Source organism: Dryobates pubescens, chromosome Z, assembly GCF_014839835.1.
Source record: "Dryobates pubescens isolate bDryPub1 chromosome Z, bDryPub1.pri, whole genome shotgun sequence".
NCBI lineage: Eukaryota > Metazoa > Chordata > Aves > Piciformes > Picidae > Dryobates > Dryobates pubescens.
In genome coordinates, this window is record NC_071657.1 from 42,837,020 (window position 1) to 42,855,472 (window position 18,453).

General features: G+C 40.7%; 1 protein-coding gene across 2 annotated transcripts in view; it reads right to left on the reverse strand.

Annotated features, from left to right (window-relative positions):
* TRPM3 (transient receptor potential cation channel subfamily M member 3) overlaps nucleotides 1–18,453 on the reverse strand; it is a 348,624-nt gene that overhangs the window by 41,214 nt on the left and 288,957 nt on the right. The window contains exons 15-19 of one of the 2 annotated variants that reach the window (XM_054178939.1): nucleotides 16,398–16,687; nucleotides 15,302–15,530; nucleotides 12,720–12,887; nucleotides 11,696–11,821; nucleotides 4,323–4,463 (exon numbers count right to left, since the gene is read on the reverse strand). In XM_054178939.1, coding sequence (XP_054034914.1) covers nucleotides 4,323–4,463; nucleotides 11,696–11,821; nucleotides 12,720–12,887; nucleotides 15,302–15,530; nucleotides 16,398–16,687 — 954 coding nt within the window. The remainder of the gene's footprint in view (nucleotides 1–4,322; nucleotides 4,464–11,695; nucleotides 11,822–12,719; nucleotides 12,888–15,301; nucleotides 15,531–16,397; nucleotides 16,688–18,453) is intronic. The other variant, XM_054178940.1, reaches the window with a different exon arrangement.

Consider the following 18,453-nt stretch of genomic DNA (forward strand, 5'->3'; position numbering starts at 1 on the left):
CAATCAGGTTGTGCTGTGCGTTGTATGAAAAAGCTCAGATTAAGTCACGTACATATGGAATCTGCAAAATACATGCACAAATGTCCTATCCTCCAGCTACATCTTCCTACCCAATAAAATTCTATTAATGCAGTCCCCCTCAATCATCCCACAGTGGTGAGAACTCTGACATCACTATGCCACCTACCAAACTAAGTTACTTATGCAAAGATTTCTCCCTCATCTGCTTCTATCACACCTTCCTCCCCTGTGTTTTTTCTCTCTGTTCATCTCATCTAGGCTGACTCTGACATTGCAAATCCTTTTTGTGCAATCTTTGTCTGGAGCCCAGAAAGTCCCAGGTATTGGTATTGGTCTTCCTACCTTATACTCTTTACCCTGACCTAACCTACACCATGATTCCTCCCCAGAACTCCTTCTCATATTGTTGCAGCATGTAGACAGGCTTGTAGACATGCATCCACTTCCCTTAGATTTTCTGAAAATTTGTCATCTATTACTGTTTGGCTTTTCTTTCTTTAACATATCTGCCTTCTGGCCCAATATCTGATACAGTGGAAGTGTGGATGACATTTTTAGCTTATTTTTCCTTTCTTTTTACATGTTGAATGTAATGAAATAGTCAAGTATAAGACAGGCAAATTGTACCAACAAGTTCATAAAACTAAGAAAAACCTAAGTGCCACACTGGAGCATGGGCTGCAGCAAGGGTGACTGGTGGTGGCTAGAATCTTAAGCCAAATTTAAATCACAGAAAAGATTAAATTCTGTGTGTGAACATTTATCATTGTGGCAGAAAATGTATCCCATACAGCTGTCCCTCAACATAGTTTTTCTCTCTCGGATGCATGTAACTCACTACTATTTTGTACTTGGTGTCAGAATTAAGATGAAAGAAGCATAGAGGGGTGTGAGACTTTTGTGTAGGATTATTTCAGTGTTCAGAACTCTACAGAACAGGATTTATAGTGCTATTTGTATTTTTTATAGACCATCACTTCTGCTCTGTGCAAAAGCCAAAGGGTTCTGTCTTTTACTCCATTTGCTGGTTTGAAGGACACAAGAGAATTCTTTACATTGGCCCAAACTATCAGTACAGAGAAGGCAGACAGCTGAACCACTGCTTGTCATCTACAAAAAACAGAGTAGGAAATTATTTCATTTGTCTTTCCATTTGTTGTGGTGATGGATGGCAATGCTCAGGTCCTTAACATTCCTGATGGAAACAGAGAGCAGTATTGACTTAGGTCAGCATTTAGGGACTCAGCTGAGACAGCACAAACTCTGGCCAGGCAAAACTTGGATGCACACCTCCCTAGCTGAAATAACACTATTAAACACAATTAAAGTGCAAAACCCCATGTGATGCTGTCACCTAACACCCCTCCTCTTAGATGCTATTGATTATTAATTATCAGCAAATTTCCTATTTTGATCTGACTCAGCAGTTAGTTTGGGAAAGAATGGGGACATTCAGATGATGCTGAAACTGCACCACTTTAACCCAAGAAAAAAGCCCTTCTGATAGTAAGTGAAACCCATCTTCACCCTCCCCAAACCTGTAACTGCCTTCCAGGAGGGTGTCTTCATCCCACACCGTACTCCATACAGCTCCCTATGCTGGTACTCCTGGTTCTTTCTGAGTGCACAAGTAGCTGAACTTTCATTTTCTTGCTTTGATATGACTTGACAAAGAGATAGGGACTTCTATTTTCACCCTTGAGGGCAGTAACTGAAGAAACTATGGAGAGGAATACCTGCAAAGAAGTTTCTAAGGTGGCTTTCTCCCTGCTCTCATATGAATGCCATCTCATTCTATAGAAAATACTTGAATACTTATTTATGGAAAGGGACACTGTAACAGCAGGAAAGTGCTTCAGGGTTTTTTACCAATTACAATAATTAAATTATCATAATATGAAATGGTCCCAAATGCAAAACTTATGGCAAAGCTGTTTTGATGCTTAGAAGATGACTGACTTGGGGTTCAATTCCCTCTGCCATTATTCCTTGTCACGAGGGGCAAAAATGTGGCCTCTCATATCTGCTAGCTTCTCAGCCTAAAGCCAGTAGTTGAAATGGAAAGGCCATTCTTATTTTTGCTCCTTTGCTGAACCACAATATTAGTTACTGAATATTCCCACATGTAACCTACTCTTGAGTATTTTAAGACTGAAGGTAGCTATAGTTGTAAAGTAATAGCAGATAGGAAGATACAGAATAGTCAAATTATTTTGACTATCTTACAACAGCTATAAGTATCTTTTCTTGTATTTTGGACGATGGAATGTAAAACTTGGGGGATTTATTTTTAAATCTGTGATTAGTGTTTCTGCTTCTGTGTTTGTAAAAATTCATAGGCAATTTTAATCCTTTTCTGAAAAATATTTTGTGTTTAGTCTCCAGGAGTTACTCAATATACCCAACTAGCTGGTCAAGCACTGCAGCCAGAACACACCTTTATTTGCTCTTCAAGTTCAGCACATCCAAGATAAAACCTTAATAATTGACCTTGATTGGAACCTGCCTTAGGATATAAAACTGTAGGAACAGGTACAAATGGAAATGGATTATTGATCTTTTTCTTCCATTTCAGGATTGAACTAACAGGGACAGTGAGATGCTTCTTTCTGTTTACAGTGTAAAGACTTTTCTGGGTAAGCATAATACATACTGGGACTGATAATGAGACTAGGCTGCTCTTGAGTAGTTTCTAGATTCAACTGCCTGATTAGTGCTCAATGGCCACATGGTTCTGCTAGTAGCTGCTCTAAGCTGCCAAACTGCAGTTATTTGCTAGCATAAGCTCTCTGCCACAGCTTAGTCTTTCTTAACGTGAACTGTTCTTGCTGTCTTTAGTTGCATTTTCCAGATCTCAGCAAGGCATTTTTTCTTATAAGAAATGATTTAAAGAAGGATGCATTCTTTGTGATTTATTGTGCATTGTAGCATGGTGGAAAATATAACTGGTATGGACCACTTGAGATCATCTGGCCAATTCCATGGTGCTGATGCAGCATTAATTACAGTGTACCATAGTGGACATATGTTTTGATAAGACAGCCATAGAAATCACTAACAGTGGAAAACCTACCATCATCTTGCACATTTTATGACAGTACTTCTCAGGGCAGTTAGAAATGGTTTCCTAACATCTTGCCTTATCATGCCTTGCTTCAATTCAAACCTTCCTATTGAGCAAGGATTTTGAGATCATTCCATTTTGTTTGTCTCTGCTATTACATTCCTTCTGCACATTTCCTTTTTCCAGAGAAAACAGTTTCACTTCCTTAAATCTTTCTCCTTAGAACACATTTTACAGACCTCTTGAAGCATTTTTCCTGTTCTTTTTTGTGCCCTTCAAACCAGTCCATACTTGTTGCATGATGCAGAAGCTGAACTGGGAGAGAGGCTTGAAAGGATGGCTTTCTGTATTAACTTTACAATGTGATCTCATTCCGCTTCCTAGTGCAATTTGCAAATTTATTAACTAATCCTTACTCCATCATTAAACTCTAGAATGAAAATATCAGATAGCACCTCATGATTCCTCATGGAATCCTTTCCAATTTCTGCTTCCAGCTTGATAGTGAATAATTAATGTTTACTCTTGAGGACTAATTGCCAGAAAACTTTGTATCCACATGGTAACTCTAATACAGCAGCTATTAATATAACTGTGAGAATACCCTGTAACGTTTTTGATACTGTCTTGCTTTAGTGACACACATACCCTTCCTCCTTCTGCTGCATTTGCAAAGTCTGGTCCCCTGTAACACTGGGAGATTGTCCTGATTTAGCATATTTTTTTCCCCTGCAAGATGTACATTAGCTGCTACTTGTGTCTTTGTTATCTTGTAGGCACAAACACAAATGCTTTCTGCCAGAGACACTCTTCAGATGGGTAAAAGCAGAACAAATTAAAAATGTCGTGGTTTTTTTTTTTCCCCACCAATTATTATACAATTCAATATCCTGATTCAGCCCAGCCTCCCATTGGCCTAAGTATTGGGAACTCTCCTATAGGGAATTCCTTGAGAGCATTCACTGCAGCAAGCTGCCACTTATTTTTGTAATTGAAGAAAAACATACAGTAATTAAAATTTTAACCACTGCCTTCCTGAATGAACTGTAAGTCTTTAGCAGTCAGTGACAGGTTTGCAAGTGTAAGTTGACCTCCACAAAAGATTTTCATAAATTTTTTTATGGATAAACCCTCCAATACCAGCAGATGCAGATGTTCAATGAAACATACTAGATGATCTTGATCTAGTTTCAGTATTTGTCCAAACAGTAGAATTATAACAGGAAAGATTTCTTACTGTGTAAAACCAAAATTTAACAATGGGAGCATTGTAGAACTCATAAATCTTTCTTCCAAAAGGGATCAGTCTGTGCTTGCTCTGAACTTCCTCTTCTTCTTTCTTTCTTGAGGACTCTCCATTCCCTCGTCCCAGCATTGCCTAAAAGAAAGGACACATTTTCATATGTGTTTCTTTGTGAAAAAAAAATTGAGCTATTAAAAAAAAAAATCAAGAGGAAACTCCTCTGATTTCTTGCTCTTTAGACAAAACCAGGTGTAAAATTCTTTGGTCTCAGATTATTATTATTATTTTATTCAGGGAAGCTGCAGTTCAATACTTTGTAAACCCAAAAAGCAATGCTCTGGCAGCAACTGTCAGCAGCAGTGTGAAATCCTTGGCTGGTGAGCCAAAATGAGATGTGGAGAAAGGATTTCTCCTTATTGCTGTAGGGACAGCAAAAGTTTTACCTGACAACAGCTTTATGGTGTGCAGTTCTATACAATAAACAGATGCAGACAGAAAACAGGTAGGTTGTGGTTTTAAACAAAAGAATTTAATAAGGCCCAGACAGAGAGAGAACGATAGGGAGTAAGATAAGTTGACAGTTACTGGATTAGAAGAAATGAAGCCACAGACAATGATCCCATAGTGAACTTCACATTGATGTAGAGGACTGTCCAGTAGAGTTCACTGCAGCACTGTGTCCTTGGAATCTACATGATTGTAGCTTCTTCCATAATGAAGTTCCAGACTGCTCATACTACTGCCTATGTAAGCTTGATTGTTAGTGCTACAATTTCAACTCACGGAAGAGCTACACTGAGCTCCAGGAACACAGTCCTCAGCTCTAAGTGCAGTCCTAACAGGGAAAGGTGGTAATATTTTGTTTACCTTTAATTTCATGGTCACCTGCAGAGAGGTGAAAGAAGTGACTACACACTTAGTTGATGCTTAAAAGAAGGTGTTCCTTTGTATTTAGAATACAGCAGAGTCTATTCAAATTTCTGAATAAGTCTTTTGTGAACAGCAGGCTGAATGCACTTTAGTTTACTATGCTCTGAGTAAATTACTACTATTTAGTTTGTGGTAGTACCTACTTATTGTAGTACTCCTGCACAAGAAAGCAATAGCAAGAAGTGAGATACAACTGCCTTCCTATAATGTTTTCATACAAATAAGTCAAAGCGTTTTTGTACTTTTCTGTTAACTGAAGCAAACTTTCACCACCCCCCAGAGATAACAATGCTCTCATCTGCATCTTAAAAACATAGGGGGGAAAAAAAAACCCTAAAGAGAACAATTAGATGGTAGACCCTCTTTCAATAAAGATGTTTGCCTTTTTCTCTATGCTCTCTGATTCAACAGGATGTTCAGCATATATTTAACTAATAGTTTCAGGTGAGCTAGTACTCTGGAGGAAAAGAAGATGCACTTCTCAAATTCTTTAAAAGAAATAATTAAAATATTTCCTTTTCTACTGTGTTTTTTTTGTTGTTGTTTTGTTTTTTAGTTCTCATGTGGAGCTATTTTTACAGATCTTTGGTCCTGCAAAACTTGTAATGATTTTTTTAGGGAAATCTGATTTAGGGAAATCTGCCAGCTGGTGCCACTAAGTTTTCTGTATCTTTTCCCAAGCCTTTGTCTCTGCTGTCCTCTGGTGCTCAGGAATTTTGCAGCAGAATGAAAATGAATGCTGGCAGCTTTAAAAAAACAGCACTCCTGTGCTTTAGTGAAAGGGATTATTTACAGAGTTTAAACTCTCAACAATTTAATAAATTTACTAATTCAGAGACACCCTTAGTTCTAACTGGAATCAGTAAGTTGTGTTTGTTTTTAGCATGTCTTTCAGTACCTGGATTTATGCATTATTTCATGGATGCTGATTTTCTATTGGCTATTGTTGTTGATAATGAGGCTGTAATTTTGTCTTATTATAATTACTTTTAATTAATTGTATCATATAATACTAACCTCTCCCCTCCCTGATGCTGCAGATGAGGAATTGCTCTGAGAGGGCTGGAGATAAAATTTGACCAGATGGTCCTGACTCTTAATTATATCACAACACTAACAAACTGAAAACTCTCCCCACTGGAAACATACAGAAATAACCTAAGTGTCTGTGTTAACAGAATAGTTGCAATGCCAAATATGAACAAATGTGTTTTCACTTGGAGGGGGAAGCAATAGGGTGAATAACTCAAGATGCTGCTCTGTGTGGGTGGCATCTCTTTCCCTAATAAACAGTTTTGCCCATGATTCACCATGAATCATGCTAGGTAAGCCCAACAGCAGCTTAGCTGCATTGTAAAGTACAGTACAACTGCATCATTTTAGCCTAAGGGGATATATGTGTACACATTTTTTACCTTGAGATTTTTCTAATCAGTATTCTGTGTTTGTATTGGGGTTCTTTTGTGGGCAGGGCAGATTTTGTTTTACATAATTGAGGACACAGGACATTTTTGGGTTCAGAATGGTTTACTTTAATGTATGGCAGTGATCCTATTATATATTTATCTGTTTTAAAATTATATAACAGGAATTTCAGTCCTGCTAGAATCATCACAGGCTCTTTAAGTTTTATCCTTAGTGAAATCTATGTGCTACATACTGACTTTGTGACCATACAGAACTGGTGTGGAAATGGTACACAGCTGGGTGGATATACTGCACCTTTCACTGTATAACCCATTGTATGCTGTGCTATGTATGCTGCCACCATGGTAGCTGTTCTAGAGTTACCCTTCTCTGTCTTGAAATGCTTGTAGGAAAAAAACGGTTTAATGCCTTTAAGATACAAGTGTATAAACTGGATTTTGCATGAGATCAGTGGTTCTTTAAGGTGAATACAGAGTAGCAGGGCTACAGTACCAGCAGGTCAGTTATCCTGGCAACTGAGCACTGCAAAGGACATGGAGAATTCTAGGGCAATTGTGTGGTGGCACAATGAGGGGTTTCCAAATCCCTCAGAGAAACAGAAGGAATTCCCCCATCATGGGGACGGCCAGCACTGATGCCTCATGACCACCAACAGTGTCTTCCACTGCTGCATTCCAGATGAGCTGAAGGAGTGCCTTGCTTCTGGAAAGTAAGAGTCTCTGAGCTCTGTCCTCTAGCAGGGTAGGTGAGATGGGTCAGGACCACAAAGATACCAGTCTTCAGCCTCTCCTATCTTAAGAGCTGTATTCTTAGTGATAAATATTTAGTTTGTACTAGCCGTAGAAAGAAGCCTAAGCATACATATTACAGGTGAGAGTGAGCCCAGAGGCCAACACAAGTAGCTTTGTTGCTGCTAAGAAGTCAGAACTCAGACTGGTAGTCATACTCATAGAAGCCCAAACTTCCAATTTGATGTGGAAAGTTACAGCAAAGTGAGCAAAATTACATGTTCTAAAGAACTAAGAAGAGTTATTCTGTGTTCTGATACAAGGCCATGCACTAAGGAATACCCAAATGATAAGGCTTTGGAGAGGCATAAGAATACTTCTAGTTACGACTTTCAGAATCAGTGTTAGCTTGGTAGGATAAACTGCTGAGGTTTCTAACTGACCAAAAATTCAGCAAGTAGTTAAGGCCCTGACTGGAACACTGTAGAAATAAAAAATATCCCTGGCCTTTAGAATTTAGTGCATTTCTACACCGCTATGGCTAATATTTGGGATTAACGACTGGCAGCTCTATGCATAAATTGTGGCAAATTCCTTGGTGAGGTGGTGGGAGCAGTACTCAGGAGTTGATTTTGTGAGTAGCAACTATAAGGACAGGCTGTTGCCTAACATCTAGGTGTTAAAGAAATGTGTGGCCAGCACTTCCGTATCTGTTATAAAGTTAAAAGCAGGTGTGACTAACAAGTACTTTACAGTGAATAAACACCACGCTTTTATAGTGTATCCAAATGTTCATCTACCCACCAGATACCTTGAAGGGAGCATAAAACAAACATATACTCAAATGCAGGTGCACCCATGTGAAGACTTACTTCATTGTCTCTGTGCTCAAATTATTCTGTGCAAATGAGGTGTAAAATAGTGCAAACTCCACTGTGACTCTGAACCTCCTCCACTCTGGACAAGTACAGTGCAAAAGAAGAAACTGAGTCTTGTTTTTGGCCTACCATTGGTCATCTGGGGTAGTAGAGTGGGACACACAAGACTTCAAAAGAAATCAATGAACAGAATTTGACTAGATGTGATTATCTTGATATTAACAGTATTGCTACAAAAAGGCTATGGGAATACTATAGGAAAAGAAAGAGCTGAGCTATATTGATTGGAATGATTAGAATTAAACACATTTTGGTGATACATGATTTGAAAAAAAAATGGACTTTAGAGGTGACCAAAATTATTTTTAGTTCATTGGTTTTGTTTTTTCAAGCTGAACAAAGCTTAGGAACTGAAACCATGGGAAAAAAAAATCAAAATATTTTAAACAGTCATGTGCCAATTAAGCAAATGAATAAAATAAAATTGTAGTAATCACAATCACATGTGCACACAACAAATAATTTGTTTATCCTGAAAGGACAAAATGTGTGGAAAATACGCAAATAATTCTGAATTTAAGAGTTGCAAGCTCCAGGTTTAGGATGAGTGACTGATCTAGTGAGCAATTAATTAAACATTGGTGATATCACATCAGACTCAATTATTAATCAATTAGCTATCATAGAATCATAGAATATTAGGGGTTAGAACCTCTGAGGATCATCCAGTCCAATTCCCCTGCCAAAGCAGTATCACCCACAGCAGGTCATACAGGAATGCATCCAGATGGATCTTGAAAGTCTCTAGAGAAGGAGACTCCACAACCTCCCTGGGCAGCCTGTTCCAGTGCTCCATTACCCACACAGTAAAGTTTGTCTTTATGTTGAGGTGGAACTTCCTGTGTTCTACTTTGTATTCATTGCCCCTTGTCCTGTCACAGACTAGCACCTTCCTTTTGATCTCCTCTCAGTCTTCTCTTTTCCAAACTAGACAGCCTTCGGTCACTCAGCCTTTCCTCATAAGTCAGATGTTCCAGTCCCTTAGACATCTTCCTAGCCCTTTGTGGGGCACTCTCCAGTATATTCCCGTCCTTCTTGGACTGGGGAGTCCATAACTGGACACAATACTCCAGTTGTGGTCTGACCAGAGCAGAGTAGAATGGGAGGAGAACCTCCCTTGACCTGCTGGCCACACTCTTCTTAATGGACCCCAAGATACCATTGGCCTTCATGGCCACGTGGGCACATTGGTGTCCCATGGATAACTTATTGTTCACCAGAACTCCAAGGTCCTTCTCCATAGAGCTGCTTTCCAGCAGATCAACCTCTGATCTGTACTCGTGCATGGTATTGTTCCTTCCCAGGTGCAGGATTCTACACTTGTTCTTGTTGAACCTCATTAAGTTCCCCTTCACCCAGCTTTCCAGTCAGTCCAGGTCTTGCTGAATGGCTGCACAACCTTCTGGTGTAGCAGACAGCCCTCCCAATTTGGTATCATCAGCAAACTTGCTGAGGGTCCACTCTATCTCTTTAGCCAGGTTTTGACGAAGATGATGAATAAGACTGGACCCAGTACTGACCCCTGGGGAACACCACTATTTACAGGTCACCAATTGGGCTCTGCACCATTGGTCACAATCCTGTGAGCTCAGTTTAGCTCTGTTCACTCTTCTAGCCCAGACTTCCTGAACTTGCCTAGGAGGTTGTTATGGGAGACAGTGTCAAAAGACTTACTAAAGTCAAGGTAGACAACACCTGCTGTTCTACCCATTCAGTCACACCATCATAGAAGGCTATCAGGTTAGTCAAACATGATTTCCCTTTGGTTAAATCCTGCTGGGTCTCCTGATAACCTTTTCTTTCTTGTGCTTAGAATGACCTCTAGAATGAGCTGCTCCATTACTTTTCCAGGGATGAAGGTGAGGCTGATGGGCCTGTAGTTTCCTTGATCTACCTTTTTGAGGACTGGAGTGACCTGGGCTTTTTTCCAGTCCTCAGGTACCTCTTCCATCTTTTGAAAATGATGGAGAATGGTAGAACAATTACATCAGCCAGCTCTCTCAGCACTCATGAGTGCACCCCATCAGGGTCCAAGGATTTGTGGGTGTTCAGTCTGCCCAAAAAATCTCTAACCCAATCCTTGCTGTTCAGTGGAGAGTCTTCCTTACACCAGGCTTTGTGTCTTACTTTCCAGGTTTGGTATTCCTGAGGCCTGATCCTAGTAGTAAAGATTGAAGTAAAGAAGGCATTCAGTAACTCTGCTTTTTCTGCATCCTTGATTACTAGGTCTCCCTCCTCATTCAGCAGTGGTCCCACATTTCCCTTGTTCTTCCCTTTACCACAGATGTATCTGAAGGAGCCCCTCTTGTTCTCTTTTACTTCCTTTGCCAGATTTAATTCTAAAGGGGCTTTGGCCTTCTTTGCTGTGTTCCTACATTCCCTGAATGTTCCTATAATTCTCCCAGGTGTTTACATAAACTTTCTTCTTCCATGTGACTAGTTTTTAGCAGCTACATGCTCATTCATGCAGGACTTCTTCCTCCTCTGCTCAATTTTTTTGTTTAAAGGAATGGACCTATGTTGAGCTCAGAGGAAGTATTATCCTGGGTCCCCTGCCCCTGGGATTCCTTCAATCAATGGAGAAGAGATCCAGAAGAGAACCATTTGACTGATGCTGGAACAATGCAAAATGCTGATCTAAAATATTATTTTATATTTAAAACACATCGAGTAGAAACATTCTCCCTGATATGGTGCCTGAAGGTGACTAAACATAACCAGCTATGACAAATAACCACAGAAATCCATGCAAAGGTCTCTTGGATAGCAAATGGTCTCTCCCTACCACTGAAGGGCACTTGTGTGAAAGAGCTGTGCTAGAAGTCCTAAAGCATAGAACAGATTATACAAAGAAACAGTAAGTCAGTAGTAGTGCACCCAAGATATTGTTTCTAAGCATGCTGGACTCCACAGAAACACTTATTTTGTAGAACAGGCTCTAAGTGTCTGAAACTTCACTAGAATGATACACCCATTTTGAAGGAGTTAAGGGCAGAGTTAAGACAGGGAAGAGCAATAGAGCTGTTAGTAAATGGAAGAGCGAAGGGAGAGAACATCTAAGACTGATCTGGAAAAGCAGATCTAGTTCACATATCACTTCCTTGTAGCAGGAGTCAGAAGGTAAAAAGGAAACACAGTATTGTAGACAAGAAACCAGGAGCTGGGATAACTGCAGAGAGATGGAAATTACTTCCTCCCCAAATTTCTCCCTGTTGCCAAGAAAAAGGCAGCTTGCAAAGTGCTTATTTGTTTTGAATAGGCACTTCATAAGTGGATCAGAAGCCAGGGATAGTAAATTTCTGCTGTTCTGGCTTCTGGTCCCTCCCAACGGCCAGGTTCTTGCCTGCAAACGGGTCCTGCAGGTGGGTCTTGTGGGCTGCTCCTTTGGCTTGTCTGCATATTGGGTCTTGTAAGCAGATTCTTCTGCCTGCCTGCAGACGGGCTCCTGTGGGCAGCTCCTGCTGTTTGCCTGTGGGAAACAGTCTGGGTTTTTTTTGTTTTGTTTTGTTGTTGTTTTTTGTTTGCTTGTTTTTCAAATTAATCAGAAAATTCCCTTTTATGTGTATGTCTCTACCTTGACCTTGACCAGGTGGTGATGAATTTTAAGTGTTTCAAAGACACCTCAATCAAACCCAAACCAAAGCAAACCAAACTAAGCTAAGGCAGCTTACATGGTAATTGTCCAAATTAAAAAGTGTCAAACAAGTCTGAGAACAAAAGATTGGAAGTAAGTGACTTGCATAGTTTTCAGAGCTTTAGCTATTTGATTCTCTTTGTGGTGCAAGTTATTCCTTTAAGCTATGTTATTAACACAGAGAAGCCCTTCTTTACACAATACTGCTGAGCTTCAGAAGCTTTTAGTAAGGGCTGAGTTGACTGAGTTGGCTGCTTGCTAACAACTTCATTGGATTAAAAACTGCAAGTGTATACATGTGAGAATTCACAGAGAATATTGAAAAGATGTTTCCATTTTTCTTGCCCTTTTAACACAATTTATAGTCCCCTGATGTGTAGTTTCTATGAATCTCTGGGCATTTCCACCCAAAGTAAGACTCAGCAAGCTTCTTTTCTGCCAGAGATACCCACTCATTGGTTTTATTTTTAATTCTGAAATCTCATTAATTTATCTCAGGTACCGTGGCATCAAACTGAACCAAAATATGAGGATATTACTGTGGACTGCTACAACATCAAGACACAATGATGGCAACCAACTTGCCTGGTCAGAGTGCCACCGAGGAGAGGGGAGCGTTAAGAATGGAATCCTATCATCTGCTAAATTTAGCCATCAGACAGCCTGCAATACCCACAGAGTGGGAATAACAAACTGACAGCACCAAGGCTGGTGATCTATTGTTGTCACTTACAGTGAGTTCCATGTCCTCCTCCTCTTTTTCTTTCACTGGCTTCTCTGGTTCCTCTGGCTCCTTCTCTTGAAGATGGATCTCATTAGCCTGGGACATGTAAGGCATATCATCTTTGTTCTTGAACTCCAAGCTGAGAATTGAAGGAGGAAGTAGAATTCCTAGAATTACCTAAAGCAATAATAATGATAACAATAATCATCACAGTAAAAAATCATAATGGTTACTTAGTGCTAAAAGGAACAACTCCCTCAGGACATTTAGAAAAAGAAAGATTGACATGCATGTGGTTTTCTATGATAACAGAGTATTTGTCACTTTTTCTGAGCTATGTTGTGAAACAAAGCACGTTACTTCTACTAGCATTGCTATGAGTTTTAAGGCTAATTGCCTCTAGAATATTTTATCTGCTTGCTCATCAGATGCATATTGTTGCATATCATAACATATTTACAAAATATTATATAAGGTCAATGATAGGTGGGACCACAGGGATGTTCAGACCTTAAACCTGCAGTCAAGGCATAAGTGTGTATGGATCAGAGGAGATAAAGGCAAAGCTAACAATAGCAAATGCTGATGTACTTAGCTATGTGGCCACCTTATATCTTGCTTCAGCAATTTAAAGCTTTTTCTTTTCTGCTTTCCTTCTCTTATGGTGCAGCAGTGGAAAAGCCATTAAAATTACCATGTGTGGATATATCAAATGAATGACCCTTCTAGTTAAACTAGTAGTAATAATAGAAGAGATATTATAATAATACAAAAGGAAGTGGCCTGTTTGTGTTCCCAAGCACAGTAGCATTTCCTTGCTTTACTGTAGTTTCGTGGAAAATTATTTCATCAGAAATCTCATTGTAAATGACAGTGACACCAGATAGCTTGTTGGCAGGTCAGGGACTGTGGCTGCTTATGCTCAATCATAATAATGGATGTGATGTTGTGACCATCCAAAGTGCCACAATTAGGGGCAGTTAGTGTATGTACGGCACTGTGTCCAGTCTCAGAAAAGCTGAGCAGCAGTCTGCCTGTACTGTTCCTGAACTTAGCTTGTTGCAAAAGGAAGTGCTCAGGGAGGGGGGTTTATGGGAAGACCTGGCTTCCCTGAAAGGCTATTTTTAAGAACAGGCATGATTAACAATTGACTCTCCTCTTCCCACCGGTGCTATGCATCTCCAGAGAGATTCTAAAGAATGACATTCAGCCTTCTGGACATTTGTCAGTTTTGACAGGAGAAAATTGTTCATGGGAAATAATCCATGACTCATGCCTGCAAATTTGTTTGCCATGCTGCCTCTTGCTCATGTAGGTTCTAGCCTGCTTTAGGTTTAAAGAGGTCCTGCTAATGACAATCAGAGAAATAAAACACAGGCTACAAACTGAGTAAAGGATTCTTGTGAAACCTTGTTGTTACAAGAAGCTGAAAGGAAATAGTCTGTTACCTTCAGTTACTCATTGTGAAAGAAAGGTCTATTTTATATCTTAAAAGATGCATGCTGCAAAGAAGAAAGCACGCAGTGAGAAATGCTGCACTGATCCCCATCTATCCAGGTTGAATGTTTGTGAAGCCAAGCAGTGAACAAGGCAGCAGTGAACAAGCCAAGAAATGAACATGGGCCTGTCATTCGAGTCAGAAAAATGGGTAGTAAAGATGTCTCCAAATGTGAGAATGCTTTCTATCAGTACGCAGAACAATATTTATGTACAGCTCCTGCAGAAGGAAGATGAGAACGCTATCAGCCACTTATTCTCATTTATCACTGTCACTGGCTGAGACCCAGTGTGATAACTGTGTGGTACTCATAAGCATTCTCACTGTTACTGAACATCTTTTTACACAACAAAGCAGCTGAACAATTACCACTTTTTGCACACATTGTTAAAGCAGGAGAGAGAGCCCCATCACTGAAAACATATCATAGTCATCTGGGAGGAAGTGGCAATTCCTGGTTACAAACTGACCGTTGAGTGTACTGCTGAAGGTGAAAGATGGCAGCTCATGGATACAAATTCACATCCCAGAGTTCACTTTGCTCTGTTAACAGTTTTGATAACTGTGGAAATAAAGCTTAAACAGCTTTGAAAATTGAATTATCCTCTAGATCCTCTAGGCTAGTTCCTTTAGGTCAGTCTTCAGGAAGATTGGCAGGGGATTGCAAGACAATTTGTACTGCTTGCTTTGCCCTGTTCTGGGGAAGGTTGTCAGATCAGCACCTTTCACTAGCAGTTAATTCACTTATACATCCTTCTTCTTTATTTATCTTTTAAAACTTGGTTAACTCCTCAAGTGTCCAGGCAGGGTGACATACGAGCCTTCAGGCTCAATGCTTTTTCTGATAACTCTCACTGATGCTGGAAGGGGCTTTAAGAAAGATGAGGAAAAAAATAAATAATGTACTGTGAACTGGGGTTTGTGATAAGCTCCCTGCTGAAAAACTGAACAGAGGAAGAATAGACTCTGCTTCATTTCACTGCAAATATGCACCTGGAACATGGTTAATGGAGCAATTATTACAAGTTTCTTATGAGCCTTGTCACCATCTATTAGAGCTCCTCTGACAATTTTATTTTGAAACACTGCTGACCTTTAGGCCAGAATTTTTGCGCATCCGGAGACGACCCATCCACATGTCTGTGAGTAGCATTTGGCTGCAAGTGTGAGCAATGAAGTCCCTGTGCTTGGCTGCCACTGCGAGCTGTAGGCATGTGGCATTGCTCCAGTTCTTTAGCTCGTAGGTCAGCAGTTTCATTGCCAGTTGCTCATCCTGCTTGTATGATTGGTCCAACAGCTCCACCGCCAACTGGCCAAAGTCCCTGCAACAGAGGGACATTTGTTCATTCCCATTAGCCCAAGCAGCCTGCTGCAGAAAACACCCCTCTGCAACTAACAGCCTCTGCAAGGGGGGCATTGCCTCCCATCATGCAAATCGTGATGCTGACTGTACAAATGGAAACCCACATTTTCAAATGTGAGTGGCTAATGGTAGGCATAAAAATAAGTGCCCTGACTTAGCAGTGATGAGCACCCACACCTACCAGCTGTCTGCTCCCACCTGCCTGCCCACCTCCCTGACATTTTCTAGCTGAAATCCTCTGGTTATCTGCTTCTTAGAGAATTGCTTCTGTGCTATTTGCCCATAACTTTGTAAGCAAGTCTCCTGAAAACGGAGTGTCCTATACCCTTTAAAAAATTTTGTGCCTCAGACTTTAAACATAAGGAAAGATTATTATGTAATCTGATCTCTTAGATTTGCTCACCTAAGCATGAGCTTAATACATGTGCCCAAATATTATGTTCTTAAGGATTTCAACAATTGTTCTGCTTGGCTTGAACAAATGCCTTGAAACAGGAGAGAGAAACCTGTGACCTGACTCTTGAGGCCCAAAGGAGAACACATAGACAATACAGATATTTTATTTTCTTCTTGACACGTTCTCATTTCAGAAGTTATAGTGCTGGCAGCTCTGCCTGTCATGCAGACACATTGTTTAAAAGCCACTTGGACTTTTTCTAAAGGGACTGCATTTGTCCTACAAGTTAGAAATAAAAGCAAAGTACAGATAAGCAAATTGCAGGCAGCTTCAGCAGCCTCTTTCAGTTTTGGTTTGGTTTGTTTGTTTGGGTGGGTTTTTTGTTATTTTTTTTTAATCCTAGGAAATGGTACATAAAAGAACATTCACCTGGAATTATGGTTCAGTTCTTGGGATATGTCATCCACCATGTCATTTTCTGATGCTTCGTGTGCCATGGCTTTGCACAGTTTACAAGCCACTAGTGCTTTAGCCATAGCTTCTTCCCCATGCTGCCAAAAGAAGAGAGCCATCTTTTGACGTTTCATCAGCACGGCCCACACCATCAGCTCGTGGAATGGAAAGGGGAAATGATTGATCTCAGGGTCATCCAAATCAATGTCAACTTCTTCTTCTCTTTTTTTGGTTGTTTTCCTCCCTCGCCGCAAAGGGACATCATCCTGTGAGAATTACAGAGGAATATTTTTCACCAGTGAAGGACCTGAATCAATTCACACAATGCACTTGAGTCAGTACCTAAGTGTCAAACACATTCCCTGCAGGCCAAACTCTTCAACAGTTTTTTTGACTAAATATTTGACACAGAAAAATGATGAAAAAACACATTTTTCCTGGCACTGTAATTAAAAAGTCAGTAACCCCATACTTAAACACAGGGAATAAGATTTGGACTATCTGAACTGTTCTTTCCACTTAAGAACCCAAAACATAATCACACAATAGTAAAACCATTTTGCAAAAGCCACCATTAAAATAAAGATAAGAGTTCACTGCAAATATAACAACTCTTGCTATACGACTGCCTCATTACACCTCCAGAAAGTACATATCCAGAGTCTGCTTATTTTGGGGTTTTCTTGCTTTATTTTCTGACAAGAGTAGGAATCTCATCTCTTTGTTTCCACTCTGCTTTTCTATCCCATGTTTATCCCATGTTATTCAAGACAGCCAGCATGGCTTTACTAGCAGCTAATCCTGCCTGACTAACCTTGTGGCTTTCTATGACACACTGACTATGTCAGTAGTTAAGGGATGACCTATGGTTGTGATCGATCTGGACTTCTGCAAGGACTTTGACATGGTCCCCCACAACATCCTACATGCCAGGTTGGAGATGTGATGCGTGGACTCTTCAGTGGATAAGGAATTGCCTGGATGGTCACATCCAGAGGTTAGTGCTCAATGGCTTGACATCCAGATGGAGAGCAGTGACAAGTGGTGTCCCTCAGGGGTCAGTACTGGGACCTGTGCTGTTTAATATTTGTATCAATGACCTAGACAGTGGGATTGAGTGCACTGTTAGCAGGTTTGCAGATGACACCAAGCTGAGTGGTGTTGTGAATATGCCAGAGGGACAGGATGTCATCCAGAGGGACCTGGACCAGCTGGAGAGGTAAGCCCAGGTGAACCTCATGAGGTTCAATAAGAGCAAGTGCAAGGTCCTGCACCTGGGCTGGAACAATCCTCACTATCAATACAGATGAGGTGTTAGAAAACAGCCCTGCAGAGAAGGATTTGAGGGTGCTGATGGATGAAACTGGACATGAGCAGGTAGTGTGTGCTTGCAGCCCAGAAGGCCAATCACATCCTGGGCTGCCTCAAAAGATGCATTACCAGCAGATCCAGAGAGGTGATTCTGACACTTTGCTCTGGTGAGACTTCTCCTGGAGGTGTGCAGCTCTGGATCCCTCAATATAGGAATGACATGGACCTGATGGAGAGGGTCCAGAGGAAGGCCACGCAAATGATCAGGGGGTTGGAGCACCTCTGCTATGAGGACAGGCTGGGGGAGCTGGGGTTGATCAGCCTTGAGACCTAATAGCAGCCTTCCAGTACCTGAAGGGGGCCTACAAGAAGGATGGAGAGAAACTGTTTATAAAGGCCTGTGGGAATAGGATGAGGGGCGGTGGCTTCAAACTAGAGAAGAGCAAATTGAGATTGTATGCTAGGAACAAGTTTTTTCCCGTGAGTGTGGTGGAACACTGGAACAGGTTGCTTGGGGAGGTGTTGGGGCCCCATGCCTGGAGATATTCAAAGGGAGGGTCAACAGGGCTCTGGGCAGCCCTTGAGGATGCCCCTGTTTACTGCAGAGTGGTTTAGACTAGATGACATTTGGAGGTCCCTTCCAAGCCATACTATTCTATGATTCTATGATTCTATCCTTTCTTTCTCCAGACGCTTGTTGTTTCTATTGCCTTTATTTTCT